The 19125-nt window shown below is 43.0% G+C and overlaps 1 protein-coding gene across 1 annotated transcript in view; it reads left to right on the forward strand.

Annotated features, from left to right (window-relative positions):
* The window catches only part of LOC130125441 (neurexin-3b-like), a 412131-nt gene that overhangs the window by 71230 nt on the left and 321776 nt on the right, over positions 1-19125 (forward strand). Inside the window, exons 3-5 of the mRNA XM_056295020.1 lie at positions 9487-9788; positions 11677-11721; positions 13447-13608. Coding sequence (XP_056150995.1) covers positions 9487-9788; positions 11677-11721; positions 13447-13608 — 509 coding nt within the window. The remainder of the gene's footprint in view (positions 1-9486; positions 9789-11676; positions 11722-13446; positions 13609-19125) is intronic.

Consider the following 19125-nt stretch of genomic DNA (forward strand, 5'->3'; position numbering starts at 1 on the left):
TATTTGTTGTTAAAAGTGTGCTGAAGTAGCACATCACATGACATTGCGAGGCTACATTCAAGTATATATATATATATATATAGATATATATATATATATATATATATATGTATATGTGTGTGTGTGTGTGTGTGTGTGTGTGTGTGTGTGTGTGTGTGTGTGTGTGTGTGTGTGTATATATACACAGACATGTGGGATGTTTGATTTGAAATAGAATTTAATTTAAATATAATTATAACTATTCTAACGATCTGTTAACTCCCCCTCCTCTTTCATCCGTTTCTATCTGTGGATGTCTCTCGTTTCTCTAACTCACTCTGTATCGAGTGCTCTGTCAGAGTGATTGTTATGTGGGGTGCTCTAACTGTGTGCTCCACCTGATGCCTCTCGGCACATGGAGAGCCGTTTTCTCTCCTACTCTGCTCCATGCTGGCCTGAGAGTTACTGTTAGCAGGTGTGGAAAGAGCAGCAAATTATTCCATTCTCAGCGCTTCAGTAGCGTCCACGAGCAGCAATATTAATTAAGTTAATAATTAAATTTCCTTTATTAATCCATCCATCCATTATCCAAACCGCTTGTCCTGCTCTCAGGGTTGAGGGGATGCTGGAGGCTATCCCAGCAGTCATTGGGCAGCAGGCAGGGAGACACCCTGGACAGGCCGCCAGGCCATCACAGGGCCCTTTATTAATCTGCTTGGGGAAATTCAGTTACTGCAAATTAACCCATCCGAGCTGTGATCTGTGTAGCTAGGAGCCGTGGGCTTCAAGCTGTGCCCGGGGACCAACTCCAGTTCTTTTCCCATTGCCTTGGTCAGGAGCACAAACAGGAGTATACACCCTAGCATGCATGTTTCTTTTGATGGTCTGGCAAACCGGAGCACCTGGAGAAAACCCACCACAGATGCGGGGAGAACATGCAAACTCCACACTGAGGACAAACTGGGATGACCCCCAAGGTTGGACAACCCCGGGATTCGAACCCAGGACCTTGTTGCTGAGAGGCGACAGCGCTAGCCACTGGGCCACCGTGCCGCCCAATATATTACGGTTGTTAGCGTGTGATAAATGTGGAATGAATTGGAACCACTGTGCCGATTCATTTTGAAAGCGAAACGGCCAATAGGGAAACTTCCACTTCCGTGTTTACCAGGGACGTTGTTGATCAGCTGAGCAGTCGTGTAACTTCAGTAATGTCATTGGTCACCTGACCCAACAGTCCAATGGTGTAACTTGTTCTCTCAGTCACACTATTATGATGGCCCAATCCTAACGTCCACACTCACGGACTTTGAGGCACATTCCTGCTAAATCCCCATGCACTTGTCAAATCGTCAAGTGCATGGGGAGAGACTAAATTGCCCTTGCTGGGCCCCCATACCCAGTATGCCTTGAGGAGCACCCCTGATGCCGATCATAATGTAATATCCCCAGCAAGCCGGACTGTCTTGGCAAGAGACTTATCGATCAGACACGGTTTTAATAATAATAAAAATAAACCAAAACACCCTACAGGACAACAAGGCAGATAATCACAGGTTCGATGGACATTGATATTCAAACAAACCATCTGTCAACAGGGAAATAATAGCCTCTTGTCTATGAGACCAGTCTCTTGAGAGCTCCAGCCAGCTCACAGCGAGGGTCTTTGAGCGTTTGGGCTGGTTGCCAGTTTGTGGAGCTTCTCGACTCCGAAAACCTTGGAGCAAATTTTCAATTCGCCATGAATTTTTCGTAAAACCGTGAATTTTCGAAATCTGCCCAGTTGATTTCTGGCCTCAGAAATTCCTAGACATAAATTTAATGATGAACTAGCATACAAAAATTGAAAAAAAAAAAAAAAAAAAGCAAAAACAAAACAAAAAAACAAGCTGTTGGCTTGAGTTGATTGGTTAAACATCGATTTGGGCGGGGTAAACGTTGATTTCACTGGTTTGGATTTGGATTTGGGTTTGGGGGGGGGTAAACAGGGTTGGGGTTAGGGATGGGTGGTATTAAACGTTCAACGTTGAACCCCCCCATTCTGTGGGCTGCAGCCAGGTACACCTCCGTTCTCCTTGGGTTTTTACCATTTTTTTTTATTGTTTCTTTGAATTTAGTTACATTGCTATTTAGATTGTCAATGTTTAGCATCAGACAACAATTTACTAAAGCATTCTGCCTCATGGCCCTCCATAAATAGTCAAGAAACAACAACAATTTCCTGTTGAGTAAAAAAGAAAAAAAAAAGAGTGAAGAACAAGTCTGTGGTGTCGTGGTGTCCTCTCTACATTCCTAGGTCTTATACCGCTGGTCGTTTTCTGAGCATGGTTGGTGTCGCCTCTGCTCTGTTACTTGTTTTGCATTGAAAAGAGTACAATCACGACTGCTGACTCTCTCTTTTCTCTCTCTCTTGCTCTCTCTCTCATTGCTTTGCAAACTCGAGCATGCTCAACCCCCTTCGCTCTAGTATTTGCTTCGCACAATTGCCTTACTTGATGGGATTGCACCTAAGGCGCCAATTGCCTCTCCCTTTTGACAACCTCCATTTCTCCACCTTTCTCTCCATCACTCCACCCAAATCATCCCCCCTGCTGTCACTCCCAAAAACCCATCACTCACTCCATGGAAACTCGCCAGCCACTAACCAAGAAGGGGGGGGGGCTCCTCATCAACAACACACACACACACACACACACACACACACACACACACACACACACACACACACACACACACACACACACACACACACACAAGGTGACACCCGTGAATAGCCATTCAGTGCCACAAGCTCAAAGTGATGCCATTTTGCTACCAAGTCCTGTCACATGTATGACGTGTCTCCACTCCCCCTGCCAACGGCCAATAACGAGGCAAAAGTCAATGCCACAAGGCGACAGGCTCATGCAAGAGATTACATGTTACACTGTGAATGTTAGAAACCATAAAAGGGAACCGACTGCTCACGTCAGAGTCAGCGATTGATAAGGCTGATAATAAATATTAATGACTCTTTAATCCTGCCCCCAGTCCACAACACCGGACAATATTTATGATCATGGCATTTTCGGCTCACAATTTGACTTGACGGAAGAGGCGCAGCACAACCACCGGCCTATGGGCCAGTTATGATTGGTTATGAGAAATACCATCAGTTATTTATGAAAATAAAGAAAAGAAAGGATTCGTGTTGTATTCGTAAGGATTCCTAGTGAGTAGACTGAATAGGCCTGGCTTGAGTTTCCAAATGGAGCTCTCGAGTGACCCTGCTTGCTCCCCTCAGAAGTTGACGTTGGCTAAACGACATATTTTAAACACACTATGAATTTGCAAATGGTTTATATGTGTGTATTACACAAAAATAAACACAATGTTATATTACACAAATAATTGAATGTGTAAACACTGTAGCCAATTATGAAGGGATTCGTTTTCCAACAGCAGGTCTTACCCACCAACAACCTCTGTTTCATTGACCAATGGGTACAATACAGTAAAGCTTCTTCACTGGGGCCTAAATTAAAAACCCTCAAATTTTAAAATGCACAGTGGGAATGTGGTTTAATTATGTATTTGATATCATATTTTCTTGGTGGGTAAGCCGTGGATCTTCTGCAAGTTCAGGATTGTGTGTGTGTGTGTGTGTGTGTGTGTGTGTGTGTGTGTGTGTGTGTGTGTGTGCGTGTGCGTGTGTGCATACAAACGTGTGGTTTTGTGGGTATGTTGTGTTTTCTGGTGCAGTAATAAGGTTTACCAGGGTCACAGAGCATGGGGACCTCTCTTCACTGCTAGCCTTAACACAGACTGTCACTGTTTCTCTGGAGAGCCATTGGAACTACCTGTCTTGCCTCTTCCTACTCTCAGCCCCTGTGCACCTGTCTCCAACACTGTCTGTCTGCCTCTCTCTTGCTCTCTGTTTCTTCCTCTAGCCCTTCTGTGTTTATTTAGTTCCCTCTGCCTATTTCTCTACCTCTGTTTCTCTCTCTCTCTCTCTCTACCTCTGTTTCTCTCTCTCTCTCTCTTCTCTCTCTCTCTCTCTCTCTCTCTCTTGCCCTGGCTGATTCTGTCCCACTGTCTTGCTGTCTGTCATTCTCTAGACCCGTAATTCACTCTGCTTTTCTCTCACTGTTTCCCTGTCATCTCTCTCTCTCTCTCTCTCTCTCTCTCTCTCTCTCTCTCTCTCTCTCTCTCTCTCTCTCTCTCTCTCTCTCTCTCTCTCTCTCTCTCTCTCTCTCTCTCTCTCTCTCTCCTATATAGATTATAGTCATCTTACAAGGTTAGGGAGAGATGAAAAAAGGAGGGCTCAGGGTGACAGTTGACTTGAACCTTTTCGATATGTCAGATACCATCTTAAAACTTGTCATGGAGGGGACACATTCAGGGCATTCCCTATCCATCTTTTGACTGGCCAATAAATCCTAAGAAATATTCAACAAATAACTTCAGCTGGTGCCTTCACTAATAACTCCAATACGCTTATGATTTATATTAGTCCTGTACAGTGGAAGTGTCTGAGCAGGTCTTTCATACATGCCAGTTAATAAATGACTGCATTATGTATTTTGCACAGCCAAATCTCCCTTTAACATAAGCCTGTCTGTGTCTGACTGTGGTGCCTGCTTGGGAAGGAAGACATCATCTGAGATGTTCCAAATTTATTTGACATCTGATGGCTCACCACTGAGCTTTGAGCCACACAGTTGCATAGTTGGCATTAGCCCTGCGCTGGGAAATGACATAGGACATCACTAATGTTAGGCTGCGTCAGTCAGGCACCCTGCCTGACTGTTGTTGTATGTGAATTTTGCCTTTCTGGGACATAGGGAAAAGGTGTGCTGCTAAACAAAAGAGAAAGAAAGCAGGATAAGACAGGGATTTTGCAGGAATTTAATTACTTTGCTTGGGATGACATAGCTTCCCAAATTGAATACCATTCTCTAGGGTGTTACAAAAAAAAACAAAAAACAATAGCTGACAGCAGAATCTAGCTTTCTATGTTTGGTGTTTGAGGCTTAGTTACTGAGACATGTAATGCAGGCATACAATTTGATGTGTGAGATGTGAGCCTGGATTGAGCACACTGCACAAGGGAGGACTACTTGGGAAAAGGGCTAGCATTAGCTAACCAGCTAACATCCATGTACAGTGATGGCAGCTATACAGCAATAGCGCAGAAGGCTCAAGCTTGTCTTTGGCCACAGTCATTACGATGCGTCCTATCCCTAATCTCAACATTAATGTCATATTTTTCAAGGATTTTACCACCGAGTGACCAGGCGCAGTTTAATACCCAGTGCTGATCCGTAGAAGGTTAAAGGTTGCAGACTGCAGCTTTGCAAGATGGCAGCACTCCCTGCTCAAAGGCCCTTGGGGTCAGACCAAGGAACAGGTTCGGTCTGCCAGGGCGTTTGGCAGGGGGGTGAATGGGGGATGGTAATGAGGGAGCTAATTGCTTCCAGTGGATTTTGAAATTGAACCCCAGGTCCCCAGCGTATGGGACAGGAGGCGCACAAATGGAATATTGATGACTATGGCAAAACTGAGGGAAAATAAGCCTGCTGTATGATCGATATGAAAGCCACAGCTCCGTGCAGAGCACGTCTCAACAGGCAATACATTATTATGGATCAGTATATACTTACAGCAGGTTTAATATTGCTGAGATGCACCAATATTACATTATATCAATTTGCTCGCTCTATTATTCATAACAAGTATTCTCTGTTGATAGTCTTTACAGCTGCATGGTAACTTTTTAATTACAACATTATAATCAAAGATGCATGCAAAGAGTTTAAACATACCAACTAAAACTGGAAACTATTTAAATAACAGCACAACTTTTAACTTTTTTTTTTTTTTGGAAATTTTTCCCCATTTTTCTCCCCAATTGTATCCAGCCAATTACCTGACTCTTCTGAGCCGCCCCGGTCGCTTCTCCACTCCCTCTGCTGATCCAGGGTGGGCTGCAGACTACCACATGTGTCCTCCGATACATGTGGCGTCGCCAGCCGCTTCTTTTCACCTGACAGTGAGGAGTTTTGCCAGGGGGATGTAGCGTGTGGGAGGATCACGCTATTTCCCCCAGCCCCCCAAATAGGTGCCCCGACTGACCAGAGGAGGTACTAGTGCAGCGACCAGGACACATACCCACATCCGGCTTCCCACCCGCAGACACGGCCAATTGTGTCTGTAGGGACGCCTGACCAAGCCGGAGGTAACACGGGGATTCAAACCAGTGATCCCTGTGTTGGTAGGCAACGTATTAGACTGTTATGTGACTCATAAATATTCTGCCCAAATTAGATTAAGTTTTTGTTATATTAGTAGCGAACAAAACAAAAACGTTAAAAACAAAACTGTTGTCAGTTTTGCTAAATTTGACCTATTGCACAACCATGCTGCAAAACATGGAGGAATCTGTCATCTATAGCAGAGCTAGAAAAATGTATAGTGGCACTTAGTTACTTCTGCCTTAACTGCTGGACAATACTGCACAGTCTCCACACATGAAAGTGACAAACAGCCGACAGTGGTCCCGTTCAGTCTGTGTATCTTCAGTCATAATGTGAGCAAGAATCCCCCGGAAGACGCTCAGCCTGTGCTGACATTTGAGCGGTGTTCCTCAGATAGACAACCTAATTGGAGCGCATGGGATGGATGAGGTTTGCAGTGACAGTGACTCCTCTCCCCTGGGTCAGATGAGAGCAGACAGGATCAGGTGTCCAGGGTATATCTGCCGTATTATCAGTCTGCAAGGCTACAGGCCGAGCTCTGCTGAAGCGACGAAAGGAACTTCAGAGGAGCTTCGTAAAGTTAGCGACTACCGGTCATGACAAAGCCGCTCGCACAACAATAGCTGCATCGCCCAATGAGTTCTTACTCAAAACGTGACTCGTAGAATGGGTCTAGAAAAACTTGATCCTCGAGAAACCACCAATGCAGTTGTTTGTTAAAAGTAAAATTGATGAAATGGACAGGTTCAGAATCAGTCTGATGCTTAGCCACACTGGATTTTACACTATCTGCTTTTTTTTGTCTGGGTTTTTCACAAAGCCAAGGAGACAAAGATGCCAAGGGTGTGTCGACCGAGGAGGAAGAATTTCAAGGTAGACATCAGGATGGTTTGGCAACACGTCCACTGCTACAGCACATCTGACAATGTTTGCTTTTCAACATTGTTGGAAGACCATTTCTTTAGATGATTTATGAATAGGCTTGAGAGAAACTGGTAGAGACACTGGTAATATTTTGAAGATTGAGGGGGAATCAGGTGCTCCAGCGCCACTTACTGCTTCTGTGGCAAATTCAATATTCGCAGTGCTATTATTTCTTACTTTGTGATGTCCTTGACTACTATGTGTGAGAAGTCATATGTGGATGTACAATCTGCAGGCCTCTCTGTGCCACAAATGCCTCTACAATTTGTCAGATTAGATGCATTTAAATCGGTGGAGTAAACAGAGATGGAGAGGGTTTTTGATTTTCTACTGTCTCCATCCCCCACCTTGCTCCATATTCTACAGTTCTCTGTCTCAGCGGGCATAATAGGTTTCTATTTATTCCCCTGGCATGAGGAAGAGGGCTTTCAGAGGGCCTTTGTTGCTCCCCATACTATTCCCTCTTGTCTGTGTATGTTGTGCAGACGTGAGCTTGATGCCAAAGGGGGAATTACTCCATGACTGGAATCAGCATCCCATCATCCCACAGCCTCACTCCTTTCTCTTTTGTTTCACTTTCTCTCTCTCTCTCTCTCGGTTCCATAATACTGTTAGCTCATATTTACAGATAGCCTGAGCTAAAACCACAGAGAGACATTACAACTGACAGCCCAAGCTCTCTCTCTCTTTCTCTCTCTCTCTCTCTCTCTCCCTCTCTCTCTCTCTCTCTCTCTCTCGTTCTTACTCTCCTCACTGTTGTGCTCACTGTTTTTATTGTGTTTTCTGTCTTTTCACTCATGGCACATATGAATTCCCTCTAGATAGGGGAGAGAAAATGTGGTAACCATACAGGAAATGAAACAACAAAATGGGAATTGTCTTGTTGGCGCTTGACGACTTTGTTACTGCCACAGTTTCATAGTGCCCAGATACTATATTATTTGAAAAGCCTGGCCTATAATTTCTGAAGGTTGAATTTCTGAAGCGTGCTACCACAAAAACTACCTCTTTAGAAATGAGCCCACCATACACACAGTGTAAATAATTAAGGGAAGGTGTGACATCTCTGTCCCGAATATTCACCTAGAGTGTGACTGGTCTAGTCTGTCAGCTCGGAGTGGCATGGGCCTACTGTTGATGAAGCGGCAGTTGGTGTCCATGAACACATCCTATATCACAGGGCAACATAGTTCCTCTGAATCTTTCCTCCCCTTTTTCGTTGAATCATTTCTTATCCCTTGTTCCAGCAACTTTACTGTTTTACTTTGCTCACTCTCCTTCAGCGCCCCCTGTTTTGCGGTCTAGTGCTGTCTCAGTTTGCCTTGGTGTCCATCTAAACCGTGGTCACTTTGCAGAAAGGCAGTCATGTAATTTTAAAATCAGAGCAATGCGTTTGCTTTATGTGGGTCATCAGGAGGGTGTAGTGTTGCATTAAATGTTGACCAGCGGCCATGTGAGGGACCGCAACCTATGGTCACATAGATAGGATTTCATCATCTCAACTGAGGAGATTATCATAGTTGTGATTATGATGAGCACTGTGCTGTTGATGTGTGTCTGTGTGTTATGCAGCTATCAGTCTTTTTGGTGTCACTTTCTCATGGGAAGCAGAGCGGTTCTGGTGTTTATTTAAGATGCACTGTTATTTTTGTATGGAACTACAAAATCATCAGACATTTCCCCCTCATGTTTCAAATAGGCTTGTGTCATATAGATAAATAGACACAGTATTTCAGACTGTAGTAATTTCCTGTGCATGCTGAAGGCAGAGATTTATATACCTAAATACGCAGGGAAATCGTGGAAAATTTTTTTCTGAAACAAATTGGTAATCAATTGGTCGGCCGTCCCTACAGACACAATTGGCCGGATGTGGGTATGTGTCCTGGTCGCTGCACTAGCACCTCCTCTGGTCAGTCGGAGCGCCTGTTTGGGGGGGGGGGACTGGGGGGAATAGCGTGATCCTCCCATGCGCTTCGTCCCCCTGGTGAAACTCCTCACTCTCAGGTGAAAAGAAGCGGCTGGCGACTTCACGTGTATCGGAGGAGGCCATGTGGTAGTCTGCAGCCCTCCCCGGATCAGCAAGGAGGGGGTGGAGCAGCGACCGGGACGGCTCGGAAGAGTGGGGCAATTGGCCGGATACAATTGGGAAGAAAAGGGGGGGGATTGGGAATCAAGTAATCCAGCGTGGCACAACTAGGCTTAGCTACAAAATACTCCATTTTGAAACGGATCGAGAAATGTGTCACTCTGTATCTTACCTTGTGTCCGGTATGACAAATGTAAGCTAACAACATAAGCTAACAAAAAATTTTTTTTTTGGTTTGTTTTTCACTTATCATTGCAGCGAGGGAGGAGAATGTGGCGACCTTCCGTGGTTCAGAATACTTCTGCTACGACCTGTCACAGAATCCCATCCAGAGCAGCAGTGATGAGATCACACTTTCTTTCAAGACCTGGCAACGAAATGGCCTTCTGCTCCACACGGGCAAGTCTGCAGACTATGTCAACCTGGCTTTGAAGGATGGGGCAGTGTCCCTGGTCATCAATTTGGGTTCTGGAGCCTTTGAGGCCATTGTTGAGCCGGTCAACGGAAAGTTCAACGACAACGCCTGGCACGACATCAAAGTGACACGCAACCTGAGACAGGTAACCAGGGGGGTAATGGTGATGGATGGAGCTTTTCAGACAGTTGGACATTCATTTAGATTAGCTGCTTCAAAGAGCTCTCAGAGAGCATGCGTCCAAGAATGTCCTCGTCCTCTGATTGGTTGTCATTTACATCTCCACAGTTCAGAGACTTTTTTGAGGTATATGTCATAAGTTACTTTTTTATTTTTTTTGGGTTGTCTTTCAAATTACACATGGAATGTTTTTTTATCTTATTTTATTTCATTTGATTATTTTTCATCCTAACACATTAATAAGTAGAAAAAAATACATGTAGGGCCAGGCAGCGCTGCAGAATGTGATTGATAGCTCAGCCTAGGTACCGTTAAGCTAGGTATTTTGCTCATGTCCTTATCTGCGTGTTGAACTTGAGTTACCTGTTTCTTCAAATTAAACTTATCTCATACTTCTTTGCTTCACGTTCCTGTAAGCTTACACTTTTATCAGGGCTGTCAGTTTCCTTGCTTTCAGACTGTTTGTTATTCGAAGGTAGAATATAAGCTTTGACTTGAAAGCCTGGGACAATATGTTTGACTTTGAGACGTCTTTTAACTTAGTATTTATGATACAAAGGATCGTAGTTTCTACAAGATGCGTTTTGAAGATATAAATATAAATGAGTTAAATATTTTTAGAATTTATGACTAACACTGGTCTGTCAGTTGTTGTGTAGCTTTTTTCTCAGACAACAAATCACAAGGATTATCCAGTACATAATGTCTGATGGCTTTCAGAATAAGTGTTTAATTTGCAGTATTAACCAACAGAAAAAGCTGTAGCAGAGAACGTAGAGGGGAAATCAACATTTATAATCTTACTGCAGATAGCTGTTTATGGCACATTCAAATGAGCCACTTACAGTTTTGAATACACTGCCAAAAGATTATATCGAAGAACTTTGAGCAAGAAACTGAAGCGTGTCGCTCCTTTTGTGAGCCTCAGAAAGTTTCACAGTCTTCAGTGATTTATAGGAGTAAAATATATGAGAGGGCCGAGTAACGTTACAGCTGATGGAGATGTATATAAGCTCTGCAAAGGGCCACATGGGACACAAAGCAAGATATTGAGACCAAGTGACACAGCTAGCGGTAGACGGTCGCTAGTGAATTAGTGTTACATAGAGTTGAATGGAAACTTTATACCTGATTGACTTGGTCAACCTTTAGTGTGTCTGCCAGGTGAGACAGCATTTAATGTTGCTCCCAGAGCAGCGGGGCAAGTAGGTGCTGATCTCCTGACACTACCTGACAGTAAGGTTTGCCCTACAGGTTAGTAAAAGTTTGCAGCCTAAAAATCCCCACAGAGATATACACACAAGTTTACGGATTTAGGAGCCAAGAGCTGAGGGACTGATTGTCTGCCTTCTTCTATTTTTTCCCTACTTTCTAATGTTCTATCTCTCTTCCACTGTCCTCCCCCCTCCTTATCTGGAAGACACGCTTTGTGAGATAAATGGTGAAAATCACTACAAGATTTTGTTAGGATTTAGCTCCTGTTCAGCCATCCTACACAAATGTAGAGGGTCAGGGTGAAAATCTGATGTCAGATTTTAGGTTTTTTTTTTTTTATTAGACAGCCTCTTGGAGCACCCTGATCCATAAACTGTGGTAACGATAGCAAGACGGTGCTGGATTGTTTCAAGGAATCTCTGATATATCATGTAGTGTTTATTTGCCTCAACACTAACTCATCCATGTTAGAAGTCATTTTTTTTGGACTACTAACCAGTATCTAACCAACTAATGTACTAACTAACATCCTAATTCTTCATCGTTGGTTTTTGTTTTTGTTTTCTCTCCATCCTTATTAACAACCGTTTTTGTTCACTATTCTTTTGGTTTCCTTTCTTCCCCCTTTTTCTGGAAAGCAATCAGGCATTGGACACGCTATGGTAAACAAACTACATTGTCTGGTAGATATCATTCTTATTGTCTTTTTTTGGGTTTGCCGTGTGTCCCCTTCCCCCCTCTCTTCTTTGATTTGTTCTCTTTGAGTTCCATCCTAGACACTCTTATCAAAAAATGAGGAGATGGGTTTGTATTACCAGGCAATTCTTTCTTCACTTCTTCTCAATTTCCTCCCTGAACCTGCCAATAAACCCCGCCCCCTTCTTCTTCTCCCTTCCCCCACGATCCCCCATCCTCTTTTTTCACCCTGGCTTTTACTTTTTTTTTAGTTTACTTTTTTTGTTTGTTTTTTCCACACTGCTGCGAAGTTCCAAGAAACTAATTTTCAAAAAAAAAAATCTTAATAATATTAAACAAAAAATAAAATAAAATAAGATTTGACCTCTTTGCCTTTGTCAGTGCGACTTACCTTTTGTTTTATTTTTTTTTTCACACAAAAAGCCCCCATTTTTTGTGAGGACTGTCGTCCAGAACTGACAGAAGCTTGCCACAATTTCAACAAAGATGGTGACCTCAACCTTGACATCGAGCCCTTTAAGTGAAAAATACGAAAAATGGCAACCCTTAACCTTCATTGCGGGAGCTCTGACAGTTGTTTCCAATTTCACCACAGCGCATGGCATGTCCACAACTCATTGACCTGTCATGCACCCTCATAATCAGTCCTTTACCCCTTCACCCATAATAACCACTAACACTCTAATCTGTTCACTTACCTTCCACCTATCACTCAATCTGCCCTCCCAGTGTGTGTTCTTGTAGCATGCTGGTGAAAGTAATCTTTGTTTGTGTGAGTGTGTGTGTGTGTCGTGGCTAACCTTGCCCCTGGTATCCCTGGGCCCATATACATAAAATCTCAAAGAATGAGCATACTGATCTGGGGTTCTTAGTCTGGTCAAGTGAAGGCACAAACGTCACAATGACATCAGAACTAAACCCGTCAAAAGATCAGCATCAGCTATTCTGAGATTGTCTTTGAATATGGGCCTTGGTGTTGCTTGTTGCATGAGCCTACGCAACTTGTTTGGCTTGCTCAAGCTTTGTTTGGCCTCATCAAATCACTTACTCCCTTACATGTCCAATTAAATGTGTTTAATTTACCTTCTGATAGTGAAGATCTTGGTTTGCAAATTGATGTGGTGTGAGACAAGCCTCCTTATGTCATGCATGTGCGTGGATATATTGACCTGGGTGTGCATAAGAGAGAATTGTGTGTGGTGTTGCTTGTGAGAATGGAGCGGAGTGTCAGTGTGACTGTGCGTAAGTGGGCGTGCACGCAACTGTGCGTGGGTCAGTGTGTGCTCGCAGTTACCAGATAAACCCCTAAACCTAAGACAAGTGCAATCAATTTGTCCTTGGTTTGAACATTGTACTAACCCTCCCCCCAACCTGAAGTTTCAGAGCCAAACCTAGAATCCATACTCTTACCCCCATCAAAGATAAAGAAAATATGCCTCAGTCATATTTTCTTTACCTGTCCTGTGAAACCTTCTATTACTTAAATTCCATAAACAAGCTCAAAACGCTGTCTGATCCAAAACAATCGCTCCAAGGTACCAAACAATTCAGTAAAATGAGAGCCAAATCTCAAATATAGAAACGAAAGGAAAGTAGTTTTGTTACCTCGTTTAGAATGCAGACCAAGGAAGAAGGTGTGCTTCATACGCAGTGCAGGGTCAAATCCCAGTGTGTGATGGTGTTGCCTTTGGCTTTGTGTTACCCGCTTACAGGTGACTATCTCCGTGGATGGGATTCTAACCACCACAGGTTACACTCAGGAAGACTACACCATGTTGGGCTCTGATGACTTCTTCTATGTGGGTGGAAGCCCTAGTACAGCGGATCTGCCCGGATCTCCAGTTAGCAACAACTTCATGGGCTGCCTCAGAGAGGTAGGAAAGAGTCCTGTGAATGACCCGTCAGTAGATGTTCTGCTTACATACGTATATACAGGCCCCCTTTCCACTGCCACTCCATGCTCAAAAGCTCTGTGCCAACAAAGATCCCCCACGGGGTCAGAAAGCATTTCCGTAAACAGCAAAGCAATTCTCAAATAGGTCCGGGAACTTGGATTTAGTACCACCTTTAGCATCAGGTGTTACCAAATATAAATTTCCAGACTGGAGTTAACAGTGGCGGTCATCTTTGATTGGCATCACAGACCCCGGCATATTTAAGTACCGTATTACATAATGGATTTGAAAACAAACAAGCTTTTGTTTGCATTGTTGCTCTTTACAGTGTACATGTCAAAGAGTTGTGGGCTCAATGACGCGAGGAGGTAACCGTCACTTTTTGAACTGTCACCTTCCACTTTTTCCTCACTGTTGCAGTTTTCTAAGTGTGACGGAAACTGAAATGTGGTCATGCCAATGAGGAAGTCGCTAATACAGTTATGGTGCAGGGCACAATGGAATAAAAACCCAATACAATATACACTGCATGAATAATCCAAAGAAGTCTCTCATTCCAAAATCATAGGTATTGTATCAATCAATCAATCAATCAAATTTTATTTGTATAGCACATTTTGTACATTAAAATGCAGTGCACTTTTCCATAAATTTGTGATAAAGTTTAGGCTTGAGTACAAATTCACTTCAAATATATGGTTAGAGTGAGACTAAGCCAAAGGATACAGAAGAGGAAAAGAGAAAAGTTGGTAAAATGAGAATAGGAAAACAAGAAATGAAATAGATATTGTTAAAACACCATTTGGGGGTGTCCGGGTGGCGTGGCTGTCTATTCCATTGCCTACCAATACGAGGATCGCCGGTTTGAATCCCCTTGTTACCTCCGGCTTGGTCAGGCGTCCCTGCCTGCAGACACAATTGGCCGTGTCTGCGGGTGGGAAGCCTGCTGTGGGTATGTGTCCTGGTTGCTGCACTCGCGCCTCTTCTGGTCAGTTGGAAGCACCTGTTTAGGGGGGAGTCGTGTGATCCTCCCACGTGCTACATCCCCCTGGTGAAACTCACCACTGTCAGGTGAAAAGAAGCGGCTGGCGACTGCACATATATTGGAGGAGACATGTGGTAGTCTGCAGCCCTCCCCGGATTGGCAGAGGGGGTGGAGCAGCGACCGGAATGGCTCAGAAGAGTGGGTTAATTGGCCAAATACAAATGGGAGAAAAAGGGGTTTAAAAAAAAGGGGAAAAAAAACACCATTAGGGACACAAGAAGGCAACTGATAGGACAGAGAATAATGATTTTACAAATGCCCAGGATGTGTATTCTCCTGGATTATGCACTTTGTGTAATCTCCCCATCACATCACAAAGTACGTATATACAAACTGATGAGGGAGAACATGTCCCCCGTTGATGGGGACTCCCAACCTCAATCCCAACAACAGTAATGAAAAGAGATATACTTTTGTAAGTATGTGAGCCACTGGAAAGTATTTCCAGAGTCAAGGTCCAAATGAGATGAAGGCAGCTTCACCATTTGTTTTAGGTAGGGGCCGCTCAAAGAAATAGAAGTGAGTTGGTTGATTTGAGGGCCCTACCAGGTACATATACATATCTGTGTAACATGTCATTATTATACTATGGTGCGAGTCCATGGATTGCTTTAAAAACCAATGAGAGAATCTTAAAATGTTTACTCAAGGTAACTGGTGGCCATCTTAGGGACTTTAAAACAGGAGTGATGTGTGGTCTCCTCCTACTTTTAGTTAAAATTCCAGCCGTGGTGTTTGAACAAGCTGCAGTTGTCCAGTTATGCTTTTGTAAGGCCAGAGAACAATGTGTTGCAGTATTCAAACCTGTGAGTAATAAAATCGTATGTCAACTTTTCTGTGTCACACAGCGGAAAGGTCCGTCTTTAGCAATATTTTTTTTCCGACGATCATTTGCTGTTTTACTTATGTTCCTTGTAAGTGACTCAAAGTTAAGCTTTCTTTAAGACTCCTTGCCAGGGATCTGGCATGTTGTGAGAATGATTAGAGTTGTGAGTTTGTTCTACCACTATGCTCTTTCACTCCAATGACTAAAACCTCTGTTTTAGCCCAGTTCAATGGCAGAATATTATGGGAAATCCTATTATTAATGTCGGAGGAACAATTGATGAGAGAGTCGTGATATTAATTTTGGAACTTTGCTACATGAGTTGAATCGATCAATAACAAACACAGAGAAAAGTTCATTAATTCACACATTTGCATTCTTGTGTATGCTCATCATCATCATCATCCATAAATGTGCGACAAAACACCAAACACACTGTCTCCCAGAGTCGGCAGAGCAGCTGCATTAGATATGAAGAATTAACATACTTTCCCTGGTCACAGTGAGATGGGAAAAGGGGAGAAAAATGAAATTGCATTATCAATTAAAGCTGCTGAGTTGGCAGAGGAAATATCAGACTTTCAATACAGCCCCACTTAATCTAATTCATAACATTCGCGGCAGTTTGTGTGCGAGAAAATGCCCCAAAATTGTTTCTGTCACATGTAATTTGCAGCATCAGCTTGAGTGTGATGCTAAAATGCCTCCCAATGGACAGCGATCTGAAAGACATATTTGCCTATGATAAAACTGGGAAGGCTTTGTTATTGTTTCAGGACATTTATTATGGATTTGCTGGCTCTTTTAGCTTGCATACACAGCCAAAAATATATTAAGTGGCTTTGTATTTATATTTTACCTGCCGTAAGTAATTTGGTAGCCATTAACAATAATAAAGTACTGACCAATGACACAAAAAGAAAAAAGATGGCTTAGATTTTATTTTAATTTTTTTCTTAAAATGGCAGTGTGTTTTTATTCAGCTTTGGGAGCATCCTTGTTGTTCGCAATCTTTTTTAAATGCACACACACTCCGTGAGTGTCAACAGGGTTGATTAATTACAGAATTAGTCACTGTGTGAGTGTGTGTGTGTGGTTAGTGTGTGTGTGTGTGTGTGTGTGTGTGTGTGTGTGTGTGTGTGTGTGTGTGTGCGTGCATTTGCACTTACCTTTGCCTGCATCGTGTTCCTCAGCAACATTGCAAAGCCAAGACTATCCTGCTATTAAATGTCATTGAAAACCATTAACTGGCCCTCAAGGAAATTCTCCAACATGATATTAGATACAACATGGATGTGGTCTGACGACATTAAAGACACAGTTTAGACCATTTCCTATTGAAAAATTGTCTTTAAAATAAAGACCATTCCTCTGGAATTATAAAAAAAGTGTGTTTATGTGTAATTATGTGTGTGTGTGTGTGTGTGTGTGTATATATATATATATATATATATATATATATATATAAAATCCAGTGAGTCAAGTAAATTCTTTATGAGACAGTACAAGCCTGTTTCATGCCATAAGCAATCATCAGCTGTCAGTAAACCTACTGGTGAAAGAACATACCATTTACTTCCTCGTCATGCACATCACGCGCACAGCGTCCAATGGGGAAGGGAGAGGTGCGACATTTAAAAATTCAAAAACATGTGATCACTAAAGGTCCAATGTGGGGGGGGGGTATTTGTCTGTTGGCATGATTTATTTATAATTACAAAATAGATGCTTATATCCATGTCTGCAACTGCAGGCCAATTCATTCCTGTTATTCCATGTGGACATTTCTGGTTTGCAAATGACAAAATAGTTTTCAGTTAGACATAGATTGTACATTTTAGTACTGGTTGAGTATGCTTTGTTCTTTGAGAGGATTTTTCAGGTGGTTGAACAATTAATTTTTCTGTCCGCCCATTACCAAATATAATGGCTTAAAAATGTTACATTCTTTAAACCGTTATTTCTAAAGCTACACACACGTGCATTAAAGCTCTTTTTGAATGTTCTGTTAGACTGACGTATGTCTCTATTTTGCCGTTGTCATTTCTTGTCACCATGGCTTGGTAGATAACTCCTTTCGTCTGGCATTTTCTTTCAAGGGGGCATGAGTCATTAACACGGCAGTTGCAGTTGGTGGTGTCTGGTTGTGATGAAGGTGTCATTGATTTGTTCATGATTCTTGTGTTGTGGGACGATATTATTTGTTGAATATTAGGCATGCAGCTGTAACTAATTTTGATGGTGTTCCTATTGAATATCTTCCTCAGTTGATGGTCCGGGGTAAAGCGCTTATCCAAAAGTTAAAAAAACTGGTTACCGATGTTTGTGGCCACGGTATCACTGTAGGGTGGTTTGAGTCCATCTTCAATGAAGCTACACCCCCATACCAAGATGCATTACAAAAGAGCGGCTACAATTTTAAGCTCAAGTACAACCCACCATTAAATACTGACTGCCAGCAAATCAACAAACATCACAGAAAAGGAAACATCACCTGGTACAACCCACCCTACAGTGATATATACCATCGACAGATAGAAGACGTAGCTGATATTGAGAAATCCTACCAGTGGCTAGAAAAGGCTGGACTTGAAGGACGGCACAGAGGCTCTGATCCTAGCAGCCAGCACCAGATCGGTTGAGGCAGGGGTCTACCACACCAGACAAGACCCAAGATGCAGGCTGTGCAGATATGCCCCTGACACAGTCCAGCACTTAGAAGGGTAGCAGGGTATAAAATGCTAGCTGGGAAAGCGTACACTGAAAGGCATAACCAAATGGCTGGGATAGTGTACAGGAACATCTATACCGAATACAGACCGCAAGTCCTCAAGTCCAAATGGGAGACAACACCAAAGGTGGTTGAGAATGGCAGATCTAAGATCCTGTGGGACTTCAAGTTCCAGACTGACAAGAAGGTGCTGGCCAACCATACTGTGGTGGTTGAGAAAGAACAGAAGACAGCAGTAGTGATTGATGTGGCAATCCTGAGAGACGGCGACATCAGGAAGAAACAGCATAAGAAGCTAGAGAAATACCAAGACGCTGAAGGAAGAACGAGATCGGATGTAGAAGGTGAAATCCACAGTAGTCCCAGTGGTAATAGGAGCACTAGGGGGTGTGACCCCCAAACTGGCAGAGTGGCTCCAGCAGATTCCAGGAACAACATCTGAGGTCTGTGTCCAGAAGAGTGCGGTCCTAGGAACAGCTAAGATACTGCACAGAACCCTCGAACTCCCATGCCTCTGGTAGAGGACCCGAGCTTGAGGAATACACACACCAGCCAAAAAAGAGTGAGAGGGAGGTTTGTCTATATACATACATTTAAAAAAAAGATGGTTTCCAAATTTGCCAGAAACCCCAGAAACAGCTTGTTGAACCCTGTTTTCTTTTCCTCGTCATTTCACCACATCTACAATGTGTTTTTTTTCCCCTCTCAACCAATCCCATGTTGGTACAAAGGCTTGTAGGTGTTCATGCAAATAGATAAAATGAAATAAAAAGAAATGCAGTGTGTGTTAGAGAAATGAAAAAAAAATCCTAAAGGGGCATATAAACCAAACAGATCTGAACGACATATTGAGACATGAGCGTGTTTGGAAACGGAGTAGAAACCGAACCACAT

Source organism: Lampris incognitus, chromosome 15 (genome assembly GCF_029633865.1).
Source record: "Lampris incognitus isolate fLamInc1 chromosome 15, fLamInc1.hap2, whole genome shotgun sequence".
NCBI lineage: Eukaryota > Metazoa > Chordata > Actinopteri > Lampriformes > Lampridae > Lampris > Lampris incognitus.